Source organism: Chamaea fasciata, unplaced genomic scaffold (assembly GCF_029207755.1).
Source record: "Chamaea fasciata isolate MVZ Bird 193981 ecotype frontalis unplaced genomic scaffold, bChaFas1.0.hap1 SCAF_12, whole genome shotgun sequence".
Lineage (NCBI taxonomy): Eukaryota > Metazoa > Chordata > Aves > Passeriformes > Sylviidae > Chamaea > Chamaea fasciata.
The window spans coordinates 8,496,404-8,520,004 of record NW_027094097.1 but is presented as its reverse complement, the minus strand read 5'-3'; the positions used below and the strand labels follow the sequence as shown (position 1 = coordinate 8,520,004).

At 39.7% G+C, this 23,601-nt stretch overlaps 1 protein-coding gene across 2 annotated transcripts in view; it reads left to right on the top strand.

Moving 5' to 3' along the window:
• Nucleotides 1–23,601, top strand: part of PHAF1 (phagosome assembly factor 1) — a 32,874-nt gene that overhangs the window by 1,765 nt on the left and 7,508 nt on the right. For both annotated transcript variants that reach the window (XM_066194379.1, XM_066194380.1), the window contains exons 2-9: nucleotides 3,136–3,218; nucleotides 7,065–7,148; nucleotides 11,790–11,833; nucleotides 12,121–12,200; nucleotides 16,738–16,832; nucleotides 19,279–19,376; nucleotides 20,988–21,100; nucleotides 23,112–23,245. In XM_066194379.1, the coding sequence (XP_066050476.1) occupies nucleotides 3,136–3,218; nucleotides 7,065–7,148; nucleotides 11,790–11,833; nucleotides 12,121–12,200; nucleotides 16,738–16,832; nucleotides 19,279–19,376; nucleotides 20,988–21,100; nucleotides 23,112–23,245 (731 nt within the window). The remainder of the gene's footprint in view (nucleotides 1–3,135; nucleotides 3,219–7,064; nucleotides 7,149–11,789; nucleotides 11,834–12,120; nucleotides 12,201–16,737; nucleotides 16,833–19,278; nucleotides 19,377–20,987; nucleotides 21,101–23,111; nucleotides 23,246–23,601) is intronic.

Below are 23,601 nucleotides of genomic sequence, written 5' to 3'. Positions count from 1 at the left end.
CGTGCTCCAGCAGTGTTGTGTGGAGGTTATCCCTGCTGACAAAGCTGCTTCAGCTGTGGTAGTGGCAGCAGGGTTGGTAGTGCTGCTGGAAATGGGACTCTCACTGCCAGCACTGTTCTACTCATTATTTGTTTAGCTGTGCTCTTAGCAGAACTAATGGCAGTAGTCCTGAGCTGCTGCTGACTCTGGCTTCCATTCCTGTGCCCACAATGGAGATGACTGAGGGGAAATGCCAGGAAAATTTTGTACATGACTTTTTGGATTCTGTTTCTGGCTCTGGTGTTGACTCACTATGTGACTAGAGCATAAAAAATTTAACTGAGACTGAGTTCAGATACCTGTGCCACTGCACCTCTCGGGCTACGTTCCTGCTGTTTTAAAGGAGAGCAATTAAATACTAATTCTGTACTGCCTATAGCTATATTATTGGTGTTTGAGATGTGTAATTTCTAAGGCATGCTTGCATTTCTCTTGAGCTTTATGTTTTCCTACCAAGTTTCACATATTTTTATTTAATACTTTATGATTCATCTTAGATTTTCTTGTATTTTTCTCCTAATCTTTATTCACTTATCTATCCCCATCCCTTCAAACCACACAGTCTTAGCACAGGCTGATGCTTCAAGCCATGGTGTTCCTGACCAGTGTGTGTGAGAGAACTGACTTGTGCTGCTTGTATCACTCCAGCACTTAGAGGAGGGCAAGCTCTGTGACAGAAGGGCCCCGGCACTGATCTTTGTGGGCATTACTGCCATGGCTCAGTTTGACTGTCTGATGTGCTGGAAACCATGTTTGCTTCCCTGTTCCCCCTGGCTGATGAGCAAGGGAAAAAGAATTCTTTGTTTTCCTCTTTGACTGCAAAGGCTGACGAATGTTGAGGAAAAAGGGGATGTTGTGTGTGAGGAGACTGGAGAAAAAGAACCCATTTTTTTATTCCTCCTTTGACTTTCTGCAAATGGAGGCAAAGGGAGGATCCTGGCTGTTCAACACATTTTGGGCCCTGTAAGCAGTTCTTGGAGAATTTGGGTTGCTCACTGTCGCTCTGCCAAGCAGCTGCATGGCCAAATCTGTTTGATTCTCAGTTGCTGAGAGCTGCACCAAGCCAGTCCATGTCCATTTGCCTGCAGCCTGGGAGAGCTGTGAGTAAGAGAGTCACATGAGCCGTGTGTGTGCTCACTTCCCATCCCAGGATTGCAGCAGTTCACACGGAGCTGCAGCCCCAGCTCGGGCTCCTGGGCTCCTGCCCTTCTGCAGGCGCTGTTTGCCTGAGTCCCCACAGGCACCACGAGCGAATGTATGGGCACTGGCAGCTGGGCTGGCTGGCCTTCAGCCTGTGCCGCTGCTTTAGGTTTTAAATCAGCTCATGGTCTTAGCTCTGCAAGTCTTTTATCAATACTGACTTAGGACATCGGGTTTATATTCTTCAGTCAACCTTCTTTTTACTAGGTTGAGAAATGTGGAACTTTTATAGCAGCATCTTTGATCTTAGCTTCTTGCTGCTATTCATATTTCTGTTCCATTTTGAAAATATTATCTAATACATAATAACTGTCATCTTCCAACTCTGCTGCCTAGACTACAAGGCAACTGCTATTTCCTAGATAATAGGAAACAGTGCTGCTTTACTGTGTGGCTCTGCATTTTAATTTCATTACCGTTATTAAAATAATAACTCTTCTTTTTTACTCAATATCATCTACTGATGTATAATTTCTAGCTGCAAACCAAATTATCCATTGTCCCCAGGATTATGGGCTAAGGTGAAAACCAGTTTCACAGACATGTTTGTATGTGGTATTTGCAAATTGAATCACTGCAGTTCTAATCTGTACATCTGTTTTGCCAAAACTTGATTTCATCATTTCAGCAGAGCTGCAATATATGGGCACGGCAATGAGAATGGTATTTTTGGGTTGGTTTTTTTTTAGTGTTATGCCGTTATTACTTTAAAGCAGTACCCATGCTGAGCTGGGTGTATATGTTATAGATAAATATATATGGAAAGAGAGAGAGAGAGTTTTCTCACTTTGGTACTGTAGATAATGTCTAAAAGGTGCCTTAAGACATGACATACTGTCTGAATTTGAGAGGTGTAGCTAGTAACTAAAAGTTTTGAAAAGTGTAGGTTCTGAGGTAAATTATCACTAATCAGGCCAACTTTCTTAACGTTTAAAAACTAGAAATAGAAAAGGACAGGGCAAGGAATGGAAATAAAATGTCAGATAACTAATCTAAATTGACTTGCAGCAGTTAGTAGGAAAATAAAACTTCACAATTATGAGCTCATAACCTTGCTTTATAAATGCCTGCTTTGAATCCAGGAATGTGATCACATTTCATTTGGAAAGGCAACAAAGGTTTTTAATGTGATAAATGATGAGTTGCTGTGGTGCTGTTTTTTCTGCAGAATCAGCTGTCCCATTCTGCTTTCAAAAATATATAGTTGTAAAGATAAGATATACACTAAGGAAAGAGAAAAAGCCCTTGAAATTGTGTGAGAAGCTGAGTGACTGTAAGTGTATTGCCTCAGTTGAACCAAATTTTTAGTGTGTGTATCTTGTCTGTAAACTAAGAAGACAAAGTTTCTTCCTTGGCACAAATAGAACCGTATCAGCAGCTAATGTGGCCTCTTAGGTCTGAGGAGAATCATTGCTGTGTGTTAGTATTTGTATGTGTCTGGTATGAATACCCAGTACTTCGTCAAGGTTATTAAAGAAGCGTTTCAGGAGCCCACTGAATGTGTATAGGAGTGCTCTGGCCAGCTCTAGTGGAGTTGGATATGGGCTGTTTTATCAGTTATTGGACTGATGACCCCCAAATCAGAAAATTTTGTGCATAGGCTGTGGCAAGCTCTTTGCTTTTTCTTCTTGAACTTTGCTGTTTAGTTTTGTGTCTAGAGATACTTTTTTCATATCTGCCTAACAACTGGTAGATAAACAAAGACTTTTTTGTTTCCAAACACCAGGTCTGTGCTGATACCATGAGTCAAGTCAGCTTGTTTGTTGACCACATACCTTTCTGTTGTAACGCAGTGTTTGCTGAGGGTGGTTTGGTTACCTCATGTGTAACCTTGCTGTTCAAAACCTTTGTTAGCTGGTCTGTGCACTGAAGAAATCCATCTGTTTTTATTTCCAGGAATGCCGTTGGCTCAGGCTGTAGCAATTCTTCAGAAACACTGTCGCATTATCAAAAACGTCCAGGTTCTCTACAGTGAGCAGGTGAGTCGTGCATGGGCTGGCCAGGAAATGCCTCTCATGGTGAATTAAGACATTGCTTTGTGCTCGTGTACATGTTGTGTGAGTTGTGGGATTACTTGAGATTGAGCTACACCAAATTTTTGCCACTGCATGAGAGATGCAGCTTTTGTAAGTTTCATGTCAGATGTAATAACCCTCAGCACAGCAGCACAGTGATTTAACAGCTATCAGTTTGGTATATGCAGTGGAGGAGTGGCATTGTTTTTCCTTTAAGAAGTGAAATGTTATGCAATTAGCTGGGCAATTTAATTCTAGTCGATTTACTTTATCATTGTGAAGTGGTGCTGCAATTTAAAGAACTGAATCGCTCATTACTTTCTGCTTTTGTATTTTGTCCAGTGGTGATGAACCCCGCAAAAAAACCTTCTGCATCTTTTCTCTGAATCTGCAAGTTTGTCTGCAGAAAGTGGGTGCTGTCATTAAATCCAGCTATAAATGTTTTAACCATTCTTCATAACTCGGCATTAAATTCCCGATGTGTTTGGCTTCCATCAAAAAGGGGACTAGCAGTAAAACCCTTCTGCTAGATCAAGTAAAATGTGTTTTTCTGATGGAAGTGCAAGGGGAGATAGGACAAAAGAGTCTCAGATGTCTCAAAGGACTCTGCAGATGTTTTATGTACAATGCATGTTAGTAAGAAGACGATATTCATATGGTGCAAATTACAGCTCTTTGCATTAGGAAAAAGAATGTTAGTTTGTATCAAAATAAGGATTCAGGCCTTGTGCATTTGTAGTGAATATTGAGTGTCTAAGAACAACCTTGACTTTGGTGTCCAGTGCTGGGTACGTATTTCATGTCATCAAATGAATTATCTTTTTTTTTTTCCTTTTCACTATATGTGGATTTATGGGTTTTATGATGACTGAATTGCAAATCTGGCTTCTTGTCATTAATGCATGGGAGCGCCCGTCTGGCAGCGAACACATTCCTTTTTTTTTATTATTATTCTTTGGAGATTTTTAGTTTTTCTTAGCACGGTGCATTTGAGTTATTTCTAGGGTTGTTTAGATAAATGATGAGATTCCTGTTCCACTCAGATTGTAGAATCACAGAAGGATTAGTGGTTCAGTGCTAGTGAGCAGAGGTGTAACACACTCTGATTTTTTACACTTCTTGCAAAGTCACATTGTTTTTGACTGTGTACACTGAAGTTCTATTCTGGCTGCAGAGGGCAGGCTTCGTGGTTTGGTTTCTTTTTTCCCCAAAATGTAATAAATGTAAAGATGTTTTAGCATCTGCATAATCCAACAAAATAGTTCTTCCCAACTTTCTGGAATGGTTCTGATGATTATTTTTTCCCTGTATATTATTGCAATTCAATGCCTGATACTTTTTTTCACACACCACTCAGGGCCTACATTTGACTGTCTGGCTCTGTCCTCACCCTCGTGCAGAGTGTCATGCATTTCATTAGCAGCCGAGCACAAAGAACTCAGTTTTTAGAAGATGCAAAGCTTTAAATTAACTTTGCCGTGCACAATTTCCATCTAGAAAAACTGTACATGAACAGCCTTCATGTTTTTCCTCTTTGCCTTGTAAAAGAATGCCTTTGAGCACAGTGATCAAATGTTATTTAAAGCTGTTGCGTCTAAAGTGCTGAATTTCTGATCCTGGAGCTCCAGCAGTGAGTATTTCCTTTCAAAAATTTATATGGCAATTAAATGCAATTAGATCTGCCCATGGTGCTCTCTTTAACTTGACATAAATGGGATGCCCAAACTGTGCCAAAAAAGCTTGATGAATTCTTTTCTGTGAATAAAAGAACTTTAACTCATTTTTGGTCAGTTTAAGTGGGGTACTAATTGCCTTTGTTTTCCTGAATTTCTTCCTCTGGATTTTGGGTGATGGGATTGTTCAGTGATAAGTTTTTCCTGCATCTTTATGTAAATTAGCAATATTACTGCATGTCTGTGGTGCTTCCTTCAGGAGGATCTCTCCTGTTGCTTCTTGGCATCATCTTTCATACTTGATGTTCTATTTTGTGTATTGAAAGTCACATGAGCTAAATTTGTGCCCTTGAATCTTTCCATGTATTAGAAAATATGCCAGCATAGAACAGAAGCTATTTGCTGTACTAATTATTAAGCTTTTCCTCAGATGTTTGGGGTTTTTTTTCCACCCACTCAAAAGTACTTGTAATGCTCTCATTAATTTTGAAATAACCTTATGAAAACTGTTTAGAAACCAATGAAATGCAGAGCATATCCCATAGCAGTACAGCTCTGCTGGTATATTTGAATGCCAAATTACAAAGGTTTTTTTTGCTCTATCTGTAGCCTTTCTAAATTAGATTTATAAGGGATTAGAAAAGGACTGATCAACATTAGGCCTTTTTGTCTCGAGCTTATAGTTCTGTTGCAATGCTGCTTCAGTTCTATGCAGAGCCGTAAAATTTGTCAGCAAGAGTGATGGCATTGTGTGAAATGTTGTGAAAGTTTAATTTAGGAGAGAGTTGACACACCAGATCACTGGTGTTCAGGAAAGATGAGCTCAAACTGGACCAACTTTAGGAAAAGCTACTGCAGTGATCCAGAGGAGCAGGAAATCTGCATTACAGGGGATGGAAAGCCCCATGGCTTGTTTTAACCCAGTGATGTGAGGTCTGGGATCTGATTACTTGACTGTATGGTTGGGAAGGGGTGGGACATGCACATGAAAGTGCTCAGAAAGTATCAAGGCTAGAAGACAGTGCTGATGTGAGAAAATTGAGGATGAGAATTAGGCTTTTCATAGTCAAACCCCAGAGCTCCTCTCAGCAGAGCAAAGTAAGAAAGCTTATGCTTAATTCATGAAAGGGCCGTATGGTGTGGCTGTCCACTTTAAAAGCCTTTATTTGCCCCAGTTGTCCATTCCCATTCTGTCTTTGGCTAGAAAACTGCCTGGTGCAGTTCTAAGGCATGAATCTTGCTGCCTGCCTGCCATTCAACCTTTTTTTCTCCTCTGAGGAGACAGCTGGGGGGGGGATAGAGCATTTTGAGGCCAATGTGCTTTAGATGGTACATGATCAAAAAGCTGAACCGGGGCCAAGTGACTGTGTGGATTGCACTGGTGGAGCAGAGAGCAGCCCTCAGTGGCCCAGCAGACAGAGAGGGCATGGAGCCTATACAGACACCAGGAAAGCCAGTGGAATGTCTCCTATTGACTCCAGCAGACTGCAAATTAAGCCTTTAGTTGTTATGATTCACAGTAACTAAGGAAACCTAAATTCACAACATCAGAGTCTGAAGCCTTCCTTTTGAGGCCTAAAAAAGACTGTGACAGTTTGATTTTTGAAGTGGAAAGCCATCTCTTTGTCAAGCACATGCCTGGTTCTGATGTGAGACTTGGTATTTTTGTGCACCAGGAATGCAACAGAGGCTGTCCCTAGATGTCTCTGATGCTAAACTGGGAATGTTAATTTCCAGGGTGGGGTTTTGTTGGTTTCTGTTTTGTTGGGGTTTTTTGTTAGGTTTTTTTTCTTTTTTTTTTTTTTAATGGGGTTGGAGGTTATGTTGTTTTGAGTTTTGTTTTCTGTTTTTCTCCCCCACTTGCAGTAATGGACAAAGAACCCTTTTAGGAGTTTTTGCAGGGCACAAGTACCATGCAGGCACGCTTTTTTTTTTTTTTCCCCCATAAGGAAACTGAAGGGATTGAGCGGTTTGGCCAAATGCATTTTAGTTACGCTTATTCATTTAACAAGTGATTGTTTTCTGAGGTAGTTTTGCTTTCCTAAAGTAACCAATTTATACTTTTACAGTGATGTATATCTTAACAAAGTAGTGTTGAAATTAAAAGCCTGACAGGGTTTTTTTTTTGCTTTTACAGTCACCTCTTAGCCATGACCTCATCCTTAACCTGACTCAGGATGGAATCAAACTGCTGTTTGATGCTTTCAATCAGAGACTTAAGGTAATAAAACACCCCTCCTGCAAACAGACAATGCACACCAGAACCCTGGGAGGTATTGATACTTAACAGAGCATAATATGTGGCTCCTTTAGACATTTAATTTGTCTTAGGTGGAGTGCTCTCTTGTGATTATGAGCTGCATTTCTTCAGTCTGGGATTTAAATCTTTGTTTGTGGAAGGAAGACACCTTACTTTTGTTCTGGGGACACACAAGTGCCACAGGAGTGTGATGGTGCAGTGTGGTCTCACTTGCCCATCTTGTCCTGAGCAGCAGAGAAAGTGCACAAGGCCCTTACCAAAGCTAAGCCTTGGGTTTGAAATCAGCTCATCATTAGTGCAAACTAGACAGTGTTTTCTGCCCAGGTTGTTCCTTTATCTGTGCTGCCATTTTATTTATGAACTTAAACATCCTCCTATTCATAGTCTTCATTTAAGCTAGCTTTGCAGAGTGCTTGTGTGGCTGTGAGTGATTCCCCCCAGAAAGCCACATCCAAGGCTTCAGGAGCAGCTGGCTCCTGCACTGACTTCAGTTTGTTCTGGATGAGTTTTGATTCTTGCAATTGATGTATTCAGTTTTGCTGTTGTGCTTTTAGGTGACCAAGAGCTGATCTGCATCTCTCAAGGATGCTTAGTGTAATTAAGATGCAAAATAAAAGGCAGCCACTGCCTTCCCATGGCATTTAATCTTTGCAAAGTATCTGTAATGGGAGTGGTATTTTTTTTATTCATACAAAGTGGGCAACTGTGAGGCTGTAGAGGTAGGACTACATGAGTATAAAATTTTGAAAATCTCTTAACTGACACCTTTAAAATATCTGTGTGTAACTTCTTAGTTGTTCAGAATGGTCCTTTCAGCCAGACCAGCTGTGCTGAACAATTGTCACTGATTCTCACCTGGTGGGTGTAAATTTCTCTGTGACGGAAGTGTTTATAGGTGTTGATTTGGCTAATTGGGTGAGAGTGAACTGCTCCAACTGCCGTGCTGCTTAACAATTGAAAGCAGAAGTGTGGAGTTAAATGTGTTACTAAAAAATGGAATGCTTACAGTTTAGGTAAGTCTGGAATATGGTGCTCACATCCATACTTGCAGGGTTTGCAAGAGTGGTAGGTGGAGCCCTCTGCCCTTTACTCACATCTAAAATAAAACCAGCAGAAAAATACCACTCTCCAAAGTTCAGCCATTACTTTATCCCAAAAATTACTGTAGGAGAGAAGCATGTGCTATCAGCTGAAATTCAAGCTCTTTGTGTACTTCATATATATGAAATTGCTGAATAGCAACCCAGATTAGTTGTTGGAAGTACTTATTTCTCTAAGAATAGCCTGTAACACCATGGTATACTAGTATTTTTTAAAAGTTATATTATAAAAATACACCTTTTGAAGAAAATTTTCAGTTCAAATTGAGCTCATCTGAGGGACAACTGAGCACTTTTTTTCCCAGATTTCTGTTTGTAGTTGGCTTGTGGGAGTTTCTGTTCATGAAGTCGTTCTATAATAATGGAATTCTTGTTTTTGGCAAGTTTTTGAATTTACCCATTCAGACTGTGCATGTGGATTTACAATTTTTAAGAGGATATCTTGAAAGTTCTTTGTCAGCTGTATGAAATCTTTCAAACTGTATGTAATTCTGCAGGAGACTGAATTCAAAATTGGCATAATCATTTCAAGTACATAGCTTGCTGACTGACTTTTTTGGGGAATGTTGCAATCCTGTAGTGTTTTTGAGGTGCTGTAAGTAGTGTATACCCTGTTTCTTCACCTCTGGTTTCTGAGGGTCTGATTTTGTCACAGCCAGTGTGCCAAGAACCAAGCAAGAGTTTTTCTTGCTTTTCTGTATTTCTTGCCTTTCTTTTCTTGCTTTTCTATATTTCAAAATTAGTTTTAAAGAAGAAAAACAGAAACCCCAAACTCTTCTGGTATGTGTTTCTAGGTTTGTTTCAAAAGTAAGAAAAATACAGGAAAAACAACCTCTTCTGTTTCGGTGTGGTTCAGTGATCTGGTGATACTTCTGTTTGTTTGTTTGAGCTATGAATAGTTAAGCTGTGTAAATGCATTCAGTGCTATGAAAACTTACACTTGTAAAAATGTTCAAAAGCTTTCTAGAAGAAATTAGATGGGATCAATTCAGAAGTGAGCAACAGGAGTTGTTAAAGGATATAGTAGGTGTAAAGTGATGCCTGTTTTTAAGATGGTGTGACTGTTGCTCAGCAGCAGCAAAATTGGAAAAATCAGGAGGCCTTTATTCTCTTTGTGTGTTTTTCTTTTTTAATACACACTTGCTAATAAATTTGACTGTGAAAGAGATTGAAATACAAGCTACTAAGATGGAAAATCTTGACAATTCCAAGGAAGCTGGTGCAGGAATAAAGTCAGCAATAATCATAAGAGGTTGCCTCCCTCTTTTCAGGGAGAAGAGGGAAAGACCTTCAGTAGCCAAAACATTGCAGGAGATGTTGCTGATGTGAATTGGTAGATCCTGGGCCAGGTTCTGAAAGCAATTTTAGCATTAAAGCCTCATTAAGGGAGCATTAAGTATGTGTGCTCCCTCTGAGGTGGAGAAAGAGTTGTGTTTCACAGCATTAGTCTGTTACTGCTGGTAATAGACATGTGAACATTTTTTAAAGTCTTAATAGTAGTTATCAAAACAGTGAGTGTGAGGAAACATTAGCTTTTGCTCATTTAAAATAACTGTCTTCTGACTATATAGTAAACCTATCACTGAGCAGTCCTTGGTCTTCTCAGTTTATGTTCTCTGCAGATAGAATCACACTGATCCTTTTGTCAGTGGAGCTGCTGGAATTTAGGAAAAAAAAATTAAAGTGCCCTGGCCTATTTTTCGTTATGACTTTGATCACTTATGAGAGCCTTTGACTGCCATTAATTTTTGCTAAGTTGTACTCGTTCCTCTGCGCTTGGTAGGAGGAGATGTTGATCTGCTTGAGTCATGGAAAGAGGGCTGTTGGCAAACTGTTGGCTGCTGTCAGGGTGTTTCTCTTGGGGGGAACCACATTTGTGCCACTGCAATTCTTTGTGCACTGCCCCTGGTCGTTCAGCTCATCCTTTTGTCTTGTACTGTGCAGTTTCAGCAGAACTTCAGGAGGTGCCCAGTGCACACAGTAGTGGCTGCAAAACAAGATCTGGGCTGGGGCTGGTTCTCTCTATTTGCAGAAAAAATTTTGTGGAGGGAAAAGATGTGCAAAAGCATGAAAAAAAAAAAAGTAAAATCAGTTCTAGCTTTTCATAAAAGTAGCCTTTGTTTTTTAATAGGCTTTAACATTAAAGGAAATCTGGACATGTCAACTGCACTTGAATTAAAATACTAGATAACTAGATTTTTCCAAGAAGCGTAATTCCAAGTGTATTTTATTAATATGTTTTATTAATGTTTGTTCTCTTGTCGGTTCTGCCAGAATGTTGATTTGTTACTTGCTTTGTGCCCTACTTGTTGCTTGTATTCTGAAATGCCATTAAATGTTGATTTAATTTTTTTTTCTAAATATATACAGAGGTAGTGGTTTAAACATTGCAAGTTGTTTTATTTAGGGTTATTTGCTGGGCATCTCCCAAAACCAAAATTTCCTTCTCAGCTGGCGATATTTTTAGGCTTTAAAGCCACACTTGCTAGCAAGCTCCCTGGGAAACTCTGCTTTATTCTCTTGCTGAAGAGTGGGTCCTGTCAGAATCTGCCAATGGTTCGTTGGAGGATTATACAAAGCAAAAATTGCCTTTACCTTTGCTTTACAGTGGTTATGAGCTGTATGTGTTTTCTTTTCCTGCTGACAGAGAAGCACTTATGTAGAGTGGAAGAAGCTTGTGTTTGTCCATGGCTAGTTGCCAAAAATCATCTGCCTAAAGCCCAGTATTGCCTCAAAATCCAGTGACAGTCATAAAAATCATATGACATCAGTCTCAGATGCATGTTTGCAGTAATGTATTCAGAGCAAAGGATCCGTATCTAATATTTTCTGCAGAGTGGAAAGCTCCTTGGAATATTCAGTAAAGTCTAAAACATTTACTGAATATCAGAACTGGGGGTTATGGCTTGCCCTGATTCCTTGTGGGCTGCTCTTCTCATTGTCTTCTGTAATGCTTGGTTGTGAGATACCTTGTGTATAATTGAAACGGAGTATTACTGCTAAGTCTTCCTGTGTTCATCTTTTGCTTTAGAAGAGCTGGAAAGTTACAGCAGTGCAGTCAGTGTTAGGCCTTTGTGCCCTGCACAGGCATTCTTCAGGATAATAGGAGCAACCCAAGGAATGATCCATTGACATTCATCAGAGGATTCCCTAATTAGCTAATCCTTGCTGTTGCTTTCCATTGAATTTGTTTGAGAGTAACCTTTGTAGAAATGAAGATGCTGATGTGTCAGTGAAAGTATTTCTTCCTGCGGGCAGTATTGAGGTACATGGGATATGGGGCTTCTCTCCTGAACCCAGAGTTGTTCAGTCCTTATTTCAGATGTGCAGTTGCCGAGTCAGTTTTTGGAGTTTGATCTCTGACGCTGTGGTTTGTCTCGGCAGAGTTCTGTAAGAGGGGAGCAAGCAGCACTAGCTAGTCTTGCCTTTTGATAAGGATTTACCTCTGTAATGACTTGCAATTATCTGAACTGTGGCAATGTTTCTGTTTCTGGTGTTTCAGGTGATTGAAGTTTATGACTTGACTAAGGTGAAGTTAAAATATTGGTAAGTGATTTAAGACCTCCCATGATTTCCTCTTGGTTGGAGTGGCTGGTTTTGCTCATTTTTTTAAATCCTGAATTTGTTTTTTCAGTTATTTGTGTTAAAAATCAAAAATAGCTGTCATAAAGGAGTGTGCATAATCATCCTTTCTTGATCATGGCATTCAGATTACCAGTTTACTCTTTGGTCTTGGAGACTTCTTACAATTTAGATGTGATATTGCCATTAGTAAATGTTTGTAGACTCTGTTCTGTTTCCTTCAGGCAGATTAATTTTATTTTCTTTTTCAGTGGTGTCCATTTTAACTCTCAGGCAATTGCTCCAACCATAGAACAAATTGATCAGTCATTTGGAGCAACACATCCAGGAGGTAAGCCAGAAAATTTCTGAGAAGCACACCTAGCCTGACAGACTTCTTTCTAGGAAAGCTTTCCAGTATGTCTGCCTAGAGCAATGTGTAGGCAGTTCTGTTGTCATATGATCTGGAGCGGTGTTCCAGAATGGTCATATTCTTACAGCTGGGAAATCATGTCAAATGTATTGTCAGTTCAATTGTGACTCTTTCTTGGAAGTGAAATGGTGAGGCAGAGAGTCACTGGCACAGAGTGGTGTGTTCAGATGTCATTAATGATCTGTTTTGAACTGCCAGTACCGGAAAACTGTGAGCTTTGTTGTTGATGCTGTTGTTGTTGTAAGTCCTTATGCAGGGCCGGCTCTCAAGCATCCTTAGGGATTGTGTATACCATGAGCACAGAGGTTTGAGCTGCTCTCTGCAGAGTCAGCCAGGGCTGTCTGCCCAATCTCTGTGCTCTGTGAATGTGGCTGTACCCCTGCTAGGCAGGATCGAATAACTGCCTTACACCTCCCTGAGCCCCCCTCCTGTACTGGGAGCACTGGGGAGGTGTGAAGTCAGTCTGCGTGCAGCATGAGCAGAACCAGGACAAGTTTGTTTGACCTGGCTGAACCCACTCTGACTCTTGCACAGCCACTTGGCTGTTCACCATCTCTACAGCAGGAAAAAGACTGTCTTTAAGCTCCTTGTTTATGTATGAAAATGAAAAGTGTATTTCAGGGAGTTGTTAGGCTATGAAAATAAACCAGAGGTGGAACTTTGAAGAAGATATTTATAATTAAACTGCCCGGGAATGTTCAAGAAATGGAGCCACAAGCTGGCACAACAAGGAAGAACATTAACTCCATGTAGTCAAGATACCATTTTCAGAGCCTCATTTTCTATTTTTAAATTAAGGCAGTCCATTTGCAGTAGTCAGGCTGATCCCAAACAGGTGAGTGTTCTTTGTGATGGATGGTGATTGCATATCCAGCCTTTGTCTCTGTTCTCTGCAGACAATCTCTTGCACATTACAGAACAGGATTTATTAACCAGGGAGGGCCATGTGGGTAGAGCAGTATCATTGCATAAAAGCCTGCAGTAGTAGATGAATATCAGATTGAGATAAATGAAGCTTGGAGCATTTCTAGCTGTAATACTCCAAGGACTAGAATTAGCCTTTTTAAATTTTGGTCCTAACATTAACAGTTCCTGTTAGACAGAAGCTCTGAAATCTGTGGTTAGATCTATTACGGAAATGGTATGTACAAGAGACTGGAGAAGTAAAGAAGAATAAAAGTGGGTGTCCTGGGTGGATTATCATTTTTATTTGTTCTGTGATGATGGTTTATTTGCAAATATTTAGAGGTGGAGCACTTCCAAAATTGTGATAATATGAACTGTAAAAATACATACCTAGCCATAAGCATTGCCTGTGGAAGTGATAGCATATTTTATTACTGCATAAAATCATATGCAAGCACTTAAAAACATAATTTGGCACCACGTGTCCTTGTGCTGAATTTGCAGATCCTGTGCACCTGTCATATTCAATTAAGAAAACTTGCACAGTTGCTTCATCTGGTGATAGTTTTTATAACATCTTTTCATCTAGTGACATGTAGATAAGAAAATGTATTTATTAAAATGTTGGCCTCTATTATTGTTTCACTGCTGCATTTGCTTATTCAAGTTTCCTCATTGGAAAATTACTACTTCCATTAACAGCATTTACTTAGCAGAAGTAAGTGCTCTGTATTAAGCTGCCTGTCACAAACAGCTTGAATTGTGCAACACAAGTTTCTGATAACTCTTTTTTTTCCCTTTGTGTTTCCTGAAACAGAAAAGGTGAAGAACCAGAATGGTTTTTTCATCATGTGGAGGTGGGGGATGGTGATGGTGTTTTCATGTCCCACAGAAATTGGAGCTGGGGTGGGAGGAGAAACCTTCCTCTTAATGTGACCAAGTGCTAGTTTTCATGAGGAAAGGAACATAACTATCCTTTTACTTCTCTGTGCTAATACTCCTCCAAACCCCCGGTGCAAGCCCTTTAAATGTACTTTGTTTTCTATCTCCTTTAACCTCCACTACGATTTCCCTCAAAATGTCTTTCACTTAAAACCAAGGTGGTTGCAGAACTTTCCTGCAATGGGATACAGTGGTAGTTTCAAAATAAATTTCAAAAGGTTAGCAACAGTTTTGTGTTGTAACCAACCTTCAGTGAGCATTTTTGGTTTTGCCAGATCAGTGGTTTTAAAAAAGAAGAGTCATCAGAAAAATCAACCAGCTTCATTACTTTTTGGCTAATGTTAGTTTTGAAACTGCAGTACCTTTGTCACGGGGCTTATTGAAATACAACCACTTTGGAGGTCAGCAGCTTCATTGAAGCCAAGATTTTTATCCCACATTTCCATGATTCTCTGACCTGACCTCCTGCTGGGAAGGGCTTGCTTTTGCCAGTGGCTCTATTGGAACCACATCCTGTCCTGAGTCCTCACAGATGTGGCTTTGTGCCGAAGTGCCATTCAGTGAGGATCAGGGCCGTGGGGTTGAACTCAAGTTATAAGGTAGAAGAAAAAGTCCTCCTTCCCTCCTACCACAGTGGCCTTGCAAGGATGGATGGGGTTGCTGTGTTCTGGCTCTCCCAACTCTTGGACTTCAGCAGGGGCCTAGACTCCCCTAAGGTGCCAGAAAAGTCTTGTGCTTGGTACCAGTAAGAATTGACTTTTGGACCTGCCTCTGCTTTTTACCAAAACTGTATCCATTTTGCAGCCTTGCTGGTGTTGCTGGCTTTGTCATGTCAGCTCTACAAAAATATTTTCCCAGCTGGTCACACTCTGCTGCCTTCCTGGAAGGTGAACCTCCTCCCAGAGTGCAGCAGCAAAGAAGCAGCCTTTTTGCTTCTATCAGCAATTTTGAATGGAATTAGCAAGGTACCTGTGTGATTAAAAAAAAGAATAAATTTAAATTATAATTAAAAAATCCTTACTTTGTTCAGTCATGTCGTTGTGATCTATGGTTTTGAGAGAGACGTGAGAGAACTTCCCAAGAATAAAAAAATTTCTTGCCCTTTAAACCTAAGCATCAACAAACATTGCAGGGGATGGGAACTGATGTGATTTGTATAATCAGATATCACACTTGGCATGACTAGGGGAAAAATAGTTCTCCAGCTGGCTGTGGGCTTTGGAAAAGATGTATCATAATTTATCACATGAGAGAGATTTGTGTAATTTTCCTGCCGATCAAAACATTTCCCTCTCTCCACACATTTTCCTTTCAGTGACAAGCGTGGAAAAGACTCTTAGCCAGCACATTCTGTAGAAAAGGCAAATGATGACTTTTGAAAGCTTCATGCTTACTGCTCAACTATTATTTTTCTATCCTGGGTGGCCTGGCATTGTCCAGATACCTTGTGATAATGTCTTTCAAACTGAACATTTGAAAGACACTATGGGAGGGAAGGAATAAAATATTTCTTTATGTGCATTTTCTCTCTGTGCTGTGTAATTTTAAATATAACATGGTAAGAAAAAAGGGAATATTGAGCCTTTGGTATTCCTTTGGTAAAGTGGAAGAAAGCAGCTTCTCCTGTTAGAGGTTTTCTTTATTGTTTTTAGCCTCTGGTGTTTTCAAGCTGTCAGCTCCTGTGTGTTACTAGAACACTCTGTTCCCCCAGTGGTTACCGGGCACAGGTTGAAGTTTGTAAAATCAATCCCAAAGCAGTTCCCAAGCTCTCAGTCTTCTGGGATTGTTTTTTTAATCTTTCCAGAGTCTCAGAAAACAGTATGTCTTGTTAGAGTAAGTACTGGGACGACATTTACTGTTGTTTGTAGTTGATGTTGTGCAATTGTTTGCAATGAATCAGGACATCTCGTGATGTGGTGACAGCTGGAAGTCTGTGCGTGCTCTAATTTATTAGTGCTCTTTGTGGGAGTTGACTGGTTGGCTGCTGTTTCTGGTGATGCTATTTTTAATTAGCATTGTAAATGGCCCAGGACCTGTGTGTCTGAAGCATTTCCTCCTTGGGCTGTGTTACCCGGGAACACACGGAGCTGATCCAGGCATGGGAGCTCCTCTTGGAAGGAGAGGTGGAAGTGCAGGTCGCAGGGTGAGCTCTCCTTTGAACTCCTGTTGAGGCTGCTCCATGGTGTGAAGGAGAGAATTATCACAGTGTTCTGTGCACATCTTTCTCAAAGACTTTCTGGTTAATACTGTACAATGTTTTGCCTAACAATGAACAGAATTGTTTTGTAGTAGTAGTGGCTATTTAAACTACTTTAGAGATATTAAGGTGTAATTGATTGTGTCATGTTGTATAATTGTATTGTTAGGGATGGGTTAGTACCTGCAGGCTTGCAGAGGTAACTGTAATGAATCTATGGTTTCTCTTATTGGTGTGTTTTAACTGCATTAAATTAAAAGCAAAGCTGTTACAGTCCAGTGTAACTGTGTTCCCCTCCTGCATTCTGAGATGTAACAAATTCATTGAGGTGATGAAGGTGCTGTTAGATATGAACTGGAGAATTCTTAGATTATTTTGATAACTCTGTTTTTACTTTCTTTTCCCTTTTAGTGTATAACTCAGCTGAGCAACTCTTTCACCTCAATTTCAGAGGACTGTCGTTTTCTTTTCAGTTAGACTCCTGGACTGAAACCCCGAAGTACGAGGTCAGCAATCATTCTTAGTTAATTGGATGGTCTTTTTGCCTCTATGGTACTTGCAAAGTTTCACTTCCATTGTGTCTTGCTGTCTTCTGCAAGCAAAAGAAACCAGTAATTCGGAAGGAATTGAACTCCTCAGTTGTGTTCTTGTTAATGCTATGTAACCATGTCAAAGTTAAAAATTTACTTCCTGTTGACAAAAGGTGTGTGCTTAGGGGTTTTGCTTGCATCATGAGCTGGGGCTAGCAATTCTGTTGGTGAAAGAAGTCTTCTAAAAATATCAGTGCTGTCTATGCAAATACATAAATATTAAGCAATCTACTGGGAGGCTGTTCTTTTATCAGATATTTTTGAATCTCATCAAAGTGATTATGCAACTAAAGTAGGATAGATTTCATAAAATACATTTTCATCTTAAGTGTCCTTCAGTATGAGTGCTTTTAGCAAGCCAAATGAATGAGTTTCATTTGTAATGCCTGTTTGCATATTCACCAAATGTTTGGATGAGTTACTGAATAATTAAATGCATTACTGCATTCTCTGAAATCTTTGGAAATCCCCATCTAAAGTGTAAACTAGATCAGGTCCTCTGTGGTTTCCTTCTGTACTGACAAAAATGTATGTGTAACTTGTTTTGTGTGAGGATGGAAATACTCTCAGTTGTATAATCTGTCTTTACCAGTTAAAAAGCATTAAAATAAAGGAGCATATTGAGAGCCAAAACAAGAAATCAGCCAACATGATGACACATGTTCTTTGTCACAGCCTAGTGCTCTAGTGGTTGTGGTTGACGTGTCACAGGGGGTAACCAGGGGAAGTTATTGTTTAGCAGTAGTGAACGTCAGTTGAGTTTCAGATTGGAAGGTGAATAGAAACCTAACAAACCAAAGAAAAAGAATGCCCCAACAAAGAATAGTTTCTTTTCATGTAAGAGTTCCCAGGGCATTGATGAATGACATAGCCAAACTACTGAGGAAGTCAATTGTTTTACCAAAGATTTAAAAAGATCATAAAATATCTCAAGTTGGAAGGAACCTGTCGAGATCATTGAGACCAACTCCCTGCTCCTTGCAGGACTACCTAAAAGATGTTAAAATAAAACTGCCAGAACAGTGGAGAAAGTAATTTTGCATTCTTTAAGTGTCTCACTCAGTCGCTCTAGTGAGGTTAGTAAGATGTTCTTTGCACACTGTATAATGCCAGAGGGTCCCCAGGAACAGGTAGAAGGAGGATCGTTTTGAAAATAGAGTAGTATGAAACAGTCCACAGGGAAGACAAGTGTTTGTGGAGATTTTTAGAGAGGAACATGAGAAAAGATTGCAGAGTGAAGTCAAATTTGAATCTGTCAAAATCTGTCAAGTTCAGGGAAGATTGTATAGGAATGCTAAGTGACTTAGCAAAGCAGTATAATCTTCTGCTTATGGAAATGGAAAAACTATGAAGACAACTTCGGGGTTTATTGTATAGCTGGAAACAAGCTGCAAGTGAGGAGAACATGAAAACTTTTTCTCACTAATCTGAAGTCTGACTACTTTAAGAAGCAAAAGGTATTAATGTTCTAAGCAAATTCAGGAAGAGAATTGAAATCGGGTCATCTCTAGATTTGCTAAGTAGTAGAGGTTCCCTTCTTAATACCTACAGCAGTGAAAGTTGTTGTTCAGGTTAATTTTTTTCCTAAGAATTTTGTGTGTGGGGATGTTTAGCTTATGTGATGTCCTGCTAACGTAGACCGGGTAATAGTTTGCATATTGTGCATCTTGTTTTTGTTGACTGCTTGTGACAAATAGAGGTTTTTTTCTGTCTGACAGCAAAATATATTATTTGTCTTGAATGTCCTGTCACATTTAGAATTGAAAGAAATTCCTTCTTCTCGTGCAGTAAGAGTCAATCTGACTTCCTTAGCATGCTTTCTATTTGATGAGTGTGCTCAAATCCTTGTCAAAACAGTATGTGTAAGAATGTGGTGATAAGAAGAGTGGAAAATCTCTTTAATGAACAAGTTTCTGTTCATCAGATAAAGCATCTTGGAAACCAGCAAAAATTTTAAAAGCCTGAAATTAAAGCAGTGGGAGACAAAAAAGGGAAGACAGATAATTTCTTAGACCTTAAATACAATGTATCAATACAAATACTTGGGAATTGCTAGCTGCCAGTGATCAAACCAAGGAAAAACTTGAATTCTCAGTACGCACAATGGCTAATTGTCAGACTGATGGCATCTTTTGATGAATAAGCTTAGTGGGTGTTTCACCCCAGCTCAGGAATCCAGGAGTGGTGGGATATAAAGAAACACCACCTTCAAGGTTGGGTTTTTCTGTTATTTTGCCCCCTTGTCTTTTGCTGGAGGCTTACTTGAATTGGTAAGCATAGACTGCATCTCTAAAGCAGTTTCTGACCTTAAGCTGAAGTGTCTGCTGTGTTGTGTAACAAGAAGGATTTTGTGTTTCCACAGCCTAACTTTGCCCATGGTCTGGCCTCTCTTCAAATTCCGCATGGCGCGACTGTGAAACGCATGTACATCTACAACGGAAACAGTCTGCAGGACACCAAGTATGTACGGCTGCTCATGCTCTTCCATCATTCATTTAGTGCTTTGCCATTGTTAAATAGAACTGTGTATTTTTTAGTTCGGTTTGGGTTTTCTATTAATTTGGTAATGTGCACAATGCCTTGATACCAACCTCAGTCAGATTTCTGTAGGTGTTGTCCTCAGATGTTATTAATCAAATGTTGGTGTGATTCATGTTGCTGTGAAATGAGCTTGGTTCAGCTGTAGTAGGCAAGTTCCAGTTGACCTGAAAATGAATTAATTAAAGTAGGGAACATTGTGAATTTAATAACACATGTTTAGGCTGTTCTTCCTCTAAATGTTGTTTGTGCTGATGACCGCTTCCTAAGCAAATCGAGCTTGGTGTAGGCAGTCAGTAAGCTTGTAGCATACTGATAATATGTATGTCATGGCAGGGCCCTATTAAGGGTCTTAAACTCTCTTGCTCAACAAAACTAATAAAATATGCCATATGCATAATCTACCATATGTTCAGTGTATTTGCAGATACCTGACTGAACTTACTATCTTCAAAGCCAGGCTGGATAGGGCTTTTGGCAACCTGGCCTAGTGGAAGGAGTCCCTGCTCATGGCAGAGGGGCTGGAATTTGGTGATCTTTAAGGTCCCTTCCAAGCCAAATCATTCTAGGATTCTGAGATACCTAATCTTTGAAATACCCAAACTGATAAGATGGTATTTTTTGCAGAGACAGTTGAGTTTTAAGGCCAGGAGATAAACACATCCTTGGATTACTGCTCAGAAGGGAAGGGAGCCTTGTTTATGCAGACGTTGTCTCCTAATTAGAAATAAGTGCACTTGAGAAAAGTGCTGTTGTCTGTCCCCATCTGTGACATGGTGAGCTTTAGTGAAAGCACTGATTGTTGCATGGGGCTCTGTTGTGTGTGTGAGAGAGAGCTCAAAGCCCAGCCTTTAGCTTGTTATTCACCCAGAGGATGAGCATAATAACATAAGAACAGGGAATTTTAGGGAGCATATACAAGCTGATACACAGAAAATATGCCTTTCCATGAAAAATATCTCACTTGGAATTGTTATTATTTTCTAAAATAATATTGTTTTTGAATTAAATTGAGAACTTCCCCAGTAAAGCAGCACAGTTGCCTTTGGCGTACCTGCACGTGCTGATTTCGTGTTCTGGGCTACAAAGTACCTTCCCAAGAGCAGTGAAAGCGTCACAGAGAAAGCTCTTCTGCTGCATTTGGGTGATATGCCTACTTCACAGATTTAGTTAACTCTAAAAACTCTACAACTTCCATTTTCCCTGGGAGAAATCTGAGCTGACATGACCTCATATGAGATATCCAAAGGCTAGGTACAGTTTCTGTAATTCCTTAATTCCTGGAGTCTTTGAAACTTGCTGGGTTTTTTTCATTAATGGTAAAGATCTTGCATTTGAATGCTGTCTTGTTCCTCTTCCTTTTCCCCCATACTTTCTGATCCTTCTGTTTAATACAACTTCTAATCTTCAGTCACAGTAACATGCAGCTTTGTCAAAATTAATGTGCTCTGTTCCAGTGAACTGGTACCAGCTTATAACAGGAAAATTCGAAGGTGAAGCAAATCCTATGCACCTTTTTTAAATTTGTTTCAGGGCTCCCTTGATGCCTCTCAGCTGTTTCCTTGGGAATGTGTACGCTGAGAACGTCGACGTTCTGCGAGATGGAACTGGACCCTCAGGTTTACGGCTTCGCCTACTCACTGCAGGTATTGGAGACACTCACAGCATTGCACTGCTTGTCCTCCTCAGGGGTAAACCTGTGTAAATTAAGCACAGGTTCTATGTGATGATTTAATAAGTGATTTCAAAGTGTTCTATATACCTTACTTTGAACTACTGGGAACAAAACCCAGTTAAATCCTTTTGAAGGTGAACCTGCTTGTTACTGCATTTTCCTAACCCTGGAGAAATCACTGAGAACTGGAGCCCTCACATGTTCCAAGTCTTAAGAATCTATTTGCAGAAATGGAATTTGTCTCCAGGTGTATGTGTAGAAGAAAACAGATCACTATTTTCAGTACATCACTAAAAAACCCATGACAAACCAAGCAACCTCATGTATGTGAGCATTTTCTGAGATTCCAGAGAGCTATATGATGTTGATATTCTTGTGATTAAATCTGAAAGGCTTTTAAAAATGCCGGCAAGTGACTACATTAATGCTGCAGCCTTAAACTGTGCTTCCACTTCAGTTCTGTTTTCATTTACTGTAGGAGACAGTGGTGAAAGCGAAGAGAGGCTGATGAGTCTCTCTTTTTGTATGTGCTTTCAGAGATGGGCAGGTGCTTAGAAATTAGGGAAAGATGTAACAACTGCAAAGGGGTATTTTTCAGTCTCCATAATGTGAGACTTGACAATGTTTTTTATGAAATAATACTGAGTTGTTTTTAATAATTTTCATTAGGAGGCTCAGCTTTCGACGTGTCCTGATTGCTAGTTCTTTGTATATTGACAAAACGCTTGGAATACGTTCACAATATGCAAAAGTTGAAAAAAAGAAAAGAAAATTCTAGATGAAGAATAAAAAAATACGAATAAAAATGGAGCAGATATTTTCAAGCTGCTTTGCTTCTCTTATTACAGAGGAAGATAAGGTAGAGCTATCTAGTGCAGAGAACATATATCCTCATGTACTGGGGAAGGACTTATCTATAGCATCATAGTTATGTAAATGATTTTGAGAGATTGGACACTTAGCGTGTCAAGTTTTATTAAAAATGTATATGCAATATGCATGCTGCTTAAAGGAAATGTCAGTGAGTAAAATAGTTATTAAAATATCACGGATGTTCAGAAAAACTTGCAGGGAGGCAATCTGGACACGTGCTATTCTTATCTTGCAGAGTTTGTAGAAACTCTTGTAGAACATATTACACACCTGTTCTAGCTCACATTTCTCTGCCCATGTATTAATTTGAAGTTACTGTTGCTTAAGAAATCAAGGCTGACTCAATTGGATTTTTGTGATTTATTTTCGTGGGTAACTAGCTACATAAATAATGCATAGTGAGGAAAGCTAAGTGTGTATTTAGAGCGCATCCTGTGTTTCGCAGTAACTGCTCCATGTGTGTACTTGCATTCTGGTAAATGTAAGATGCTGCATTCCTGAAAGCAAATGGACTCACACACTGCAACATCTTTCCACTTCCTGATGTCTGGTAACATGTGTCAGCAATTCATCTGTGTAACTGCTGTTCAATAAGATCTAGTTTTAACCTTGTTTGCACAGGGATGTACTTGCTATTGATTTAGTAAGTTATGGGAATCTTGAGTAAAGAATGTGTGTTTTGTGATACAGTTCGTGTGGATGAGGGATTTTACTTTATGCGCTTGACGTTTTTAGCTGGACATAAATCGCTAGCTGCTAAGGTAGAATATGCTAGGGATAGAAATAAGTTGTGGTATTCATTGCTAGTAGCCACCTGATAAAACTGAGATGGGCTGGGAAACCAAGTGAATGGCAAGGGAGTGAAGGTAGTATGGCTGAAACTGGAGGTTAGAATGGGGAACCATGCAGCAATCAGCACATGCACCGCTCTGATAAGAAATGTTTACACTGCTGCAAAGTAAATGGTTAAATTTAGTTTGGCACTGTTGTCTGGGGAATGCAGCTGTTTGGTTTGTGATAAATAAAGGAATGCTAACCTTTTGGTGTTGGTTTACTGATGTATTCTGTGATCAGGAAGGATACCTATAGAGTTGTTTTCCATTCCTCAGGCTGTGGCCCAGGTGTTTTAGCCGATGCCAAGATGCGGGTATTTGAGCGCTGTGTGTACTTTGGTGATTCCTGCCAGGATGTGCTCAGCACCTTGGGCTCTCCACACAAAGTCTTCTACAAGTCTGAAGACAAGGTGAGGGAATTCATTCAGGCACAGACACTGTTCAGTGGTGTCTCAATCTCATCATAGTGCTTGTGTTTGGCAAGGTCAGTGAAGCTGAACTGCCACATAGCACAAATTACAAGTGCTTGATGTATTACTTGACATAAAAGACAAGGCTGACCCATTATATAATAGCTTTTCAGAAGCTTTTAAAAATTCTAAGTTGATACAAATCTGTTTAAATTTATTTAAAAAAATCATTCTGCATAATGTTAACTGTTTTAAGAATTGTTACAAATGGGAACACTTTTGTATCCAAATGTGCTGCCTATTTTTTTTCCACTTAGAGTATATGTAAAATAACCTTAGCATATACTTTGATGTTT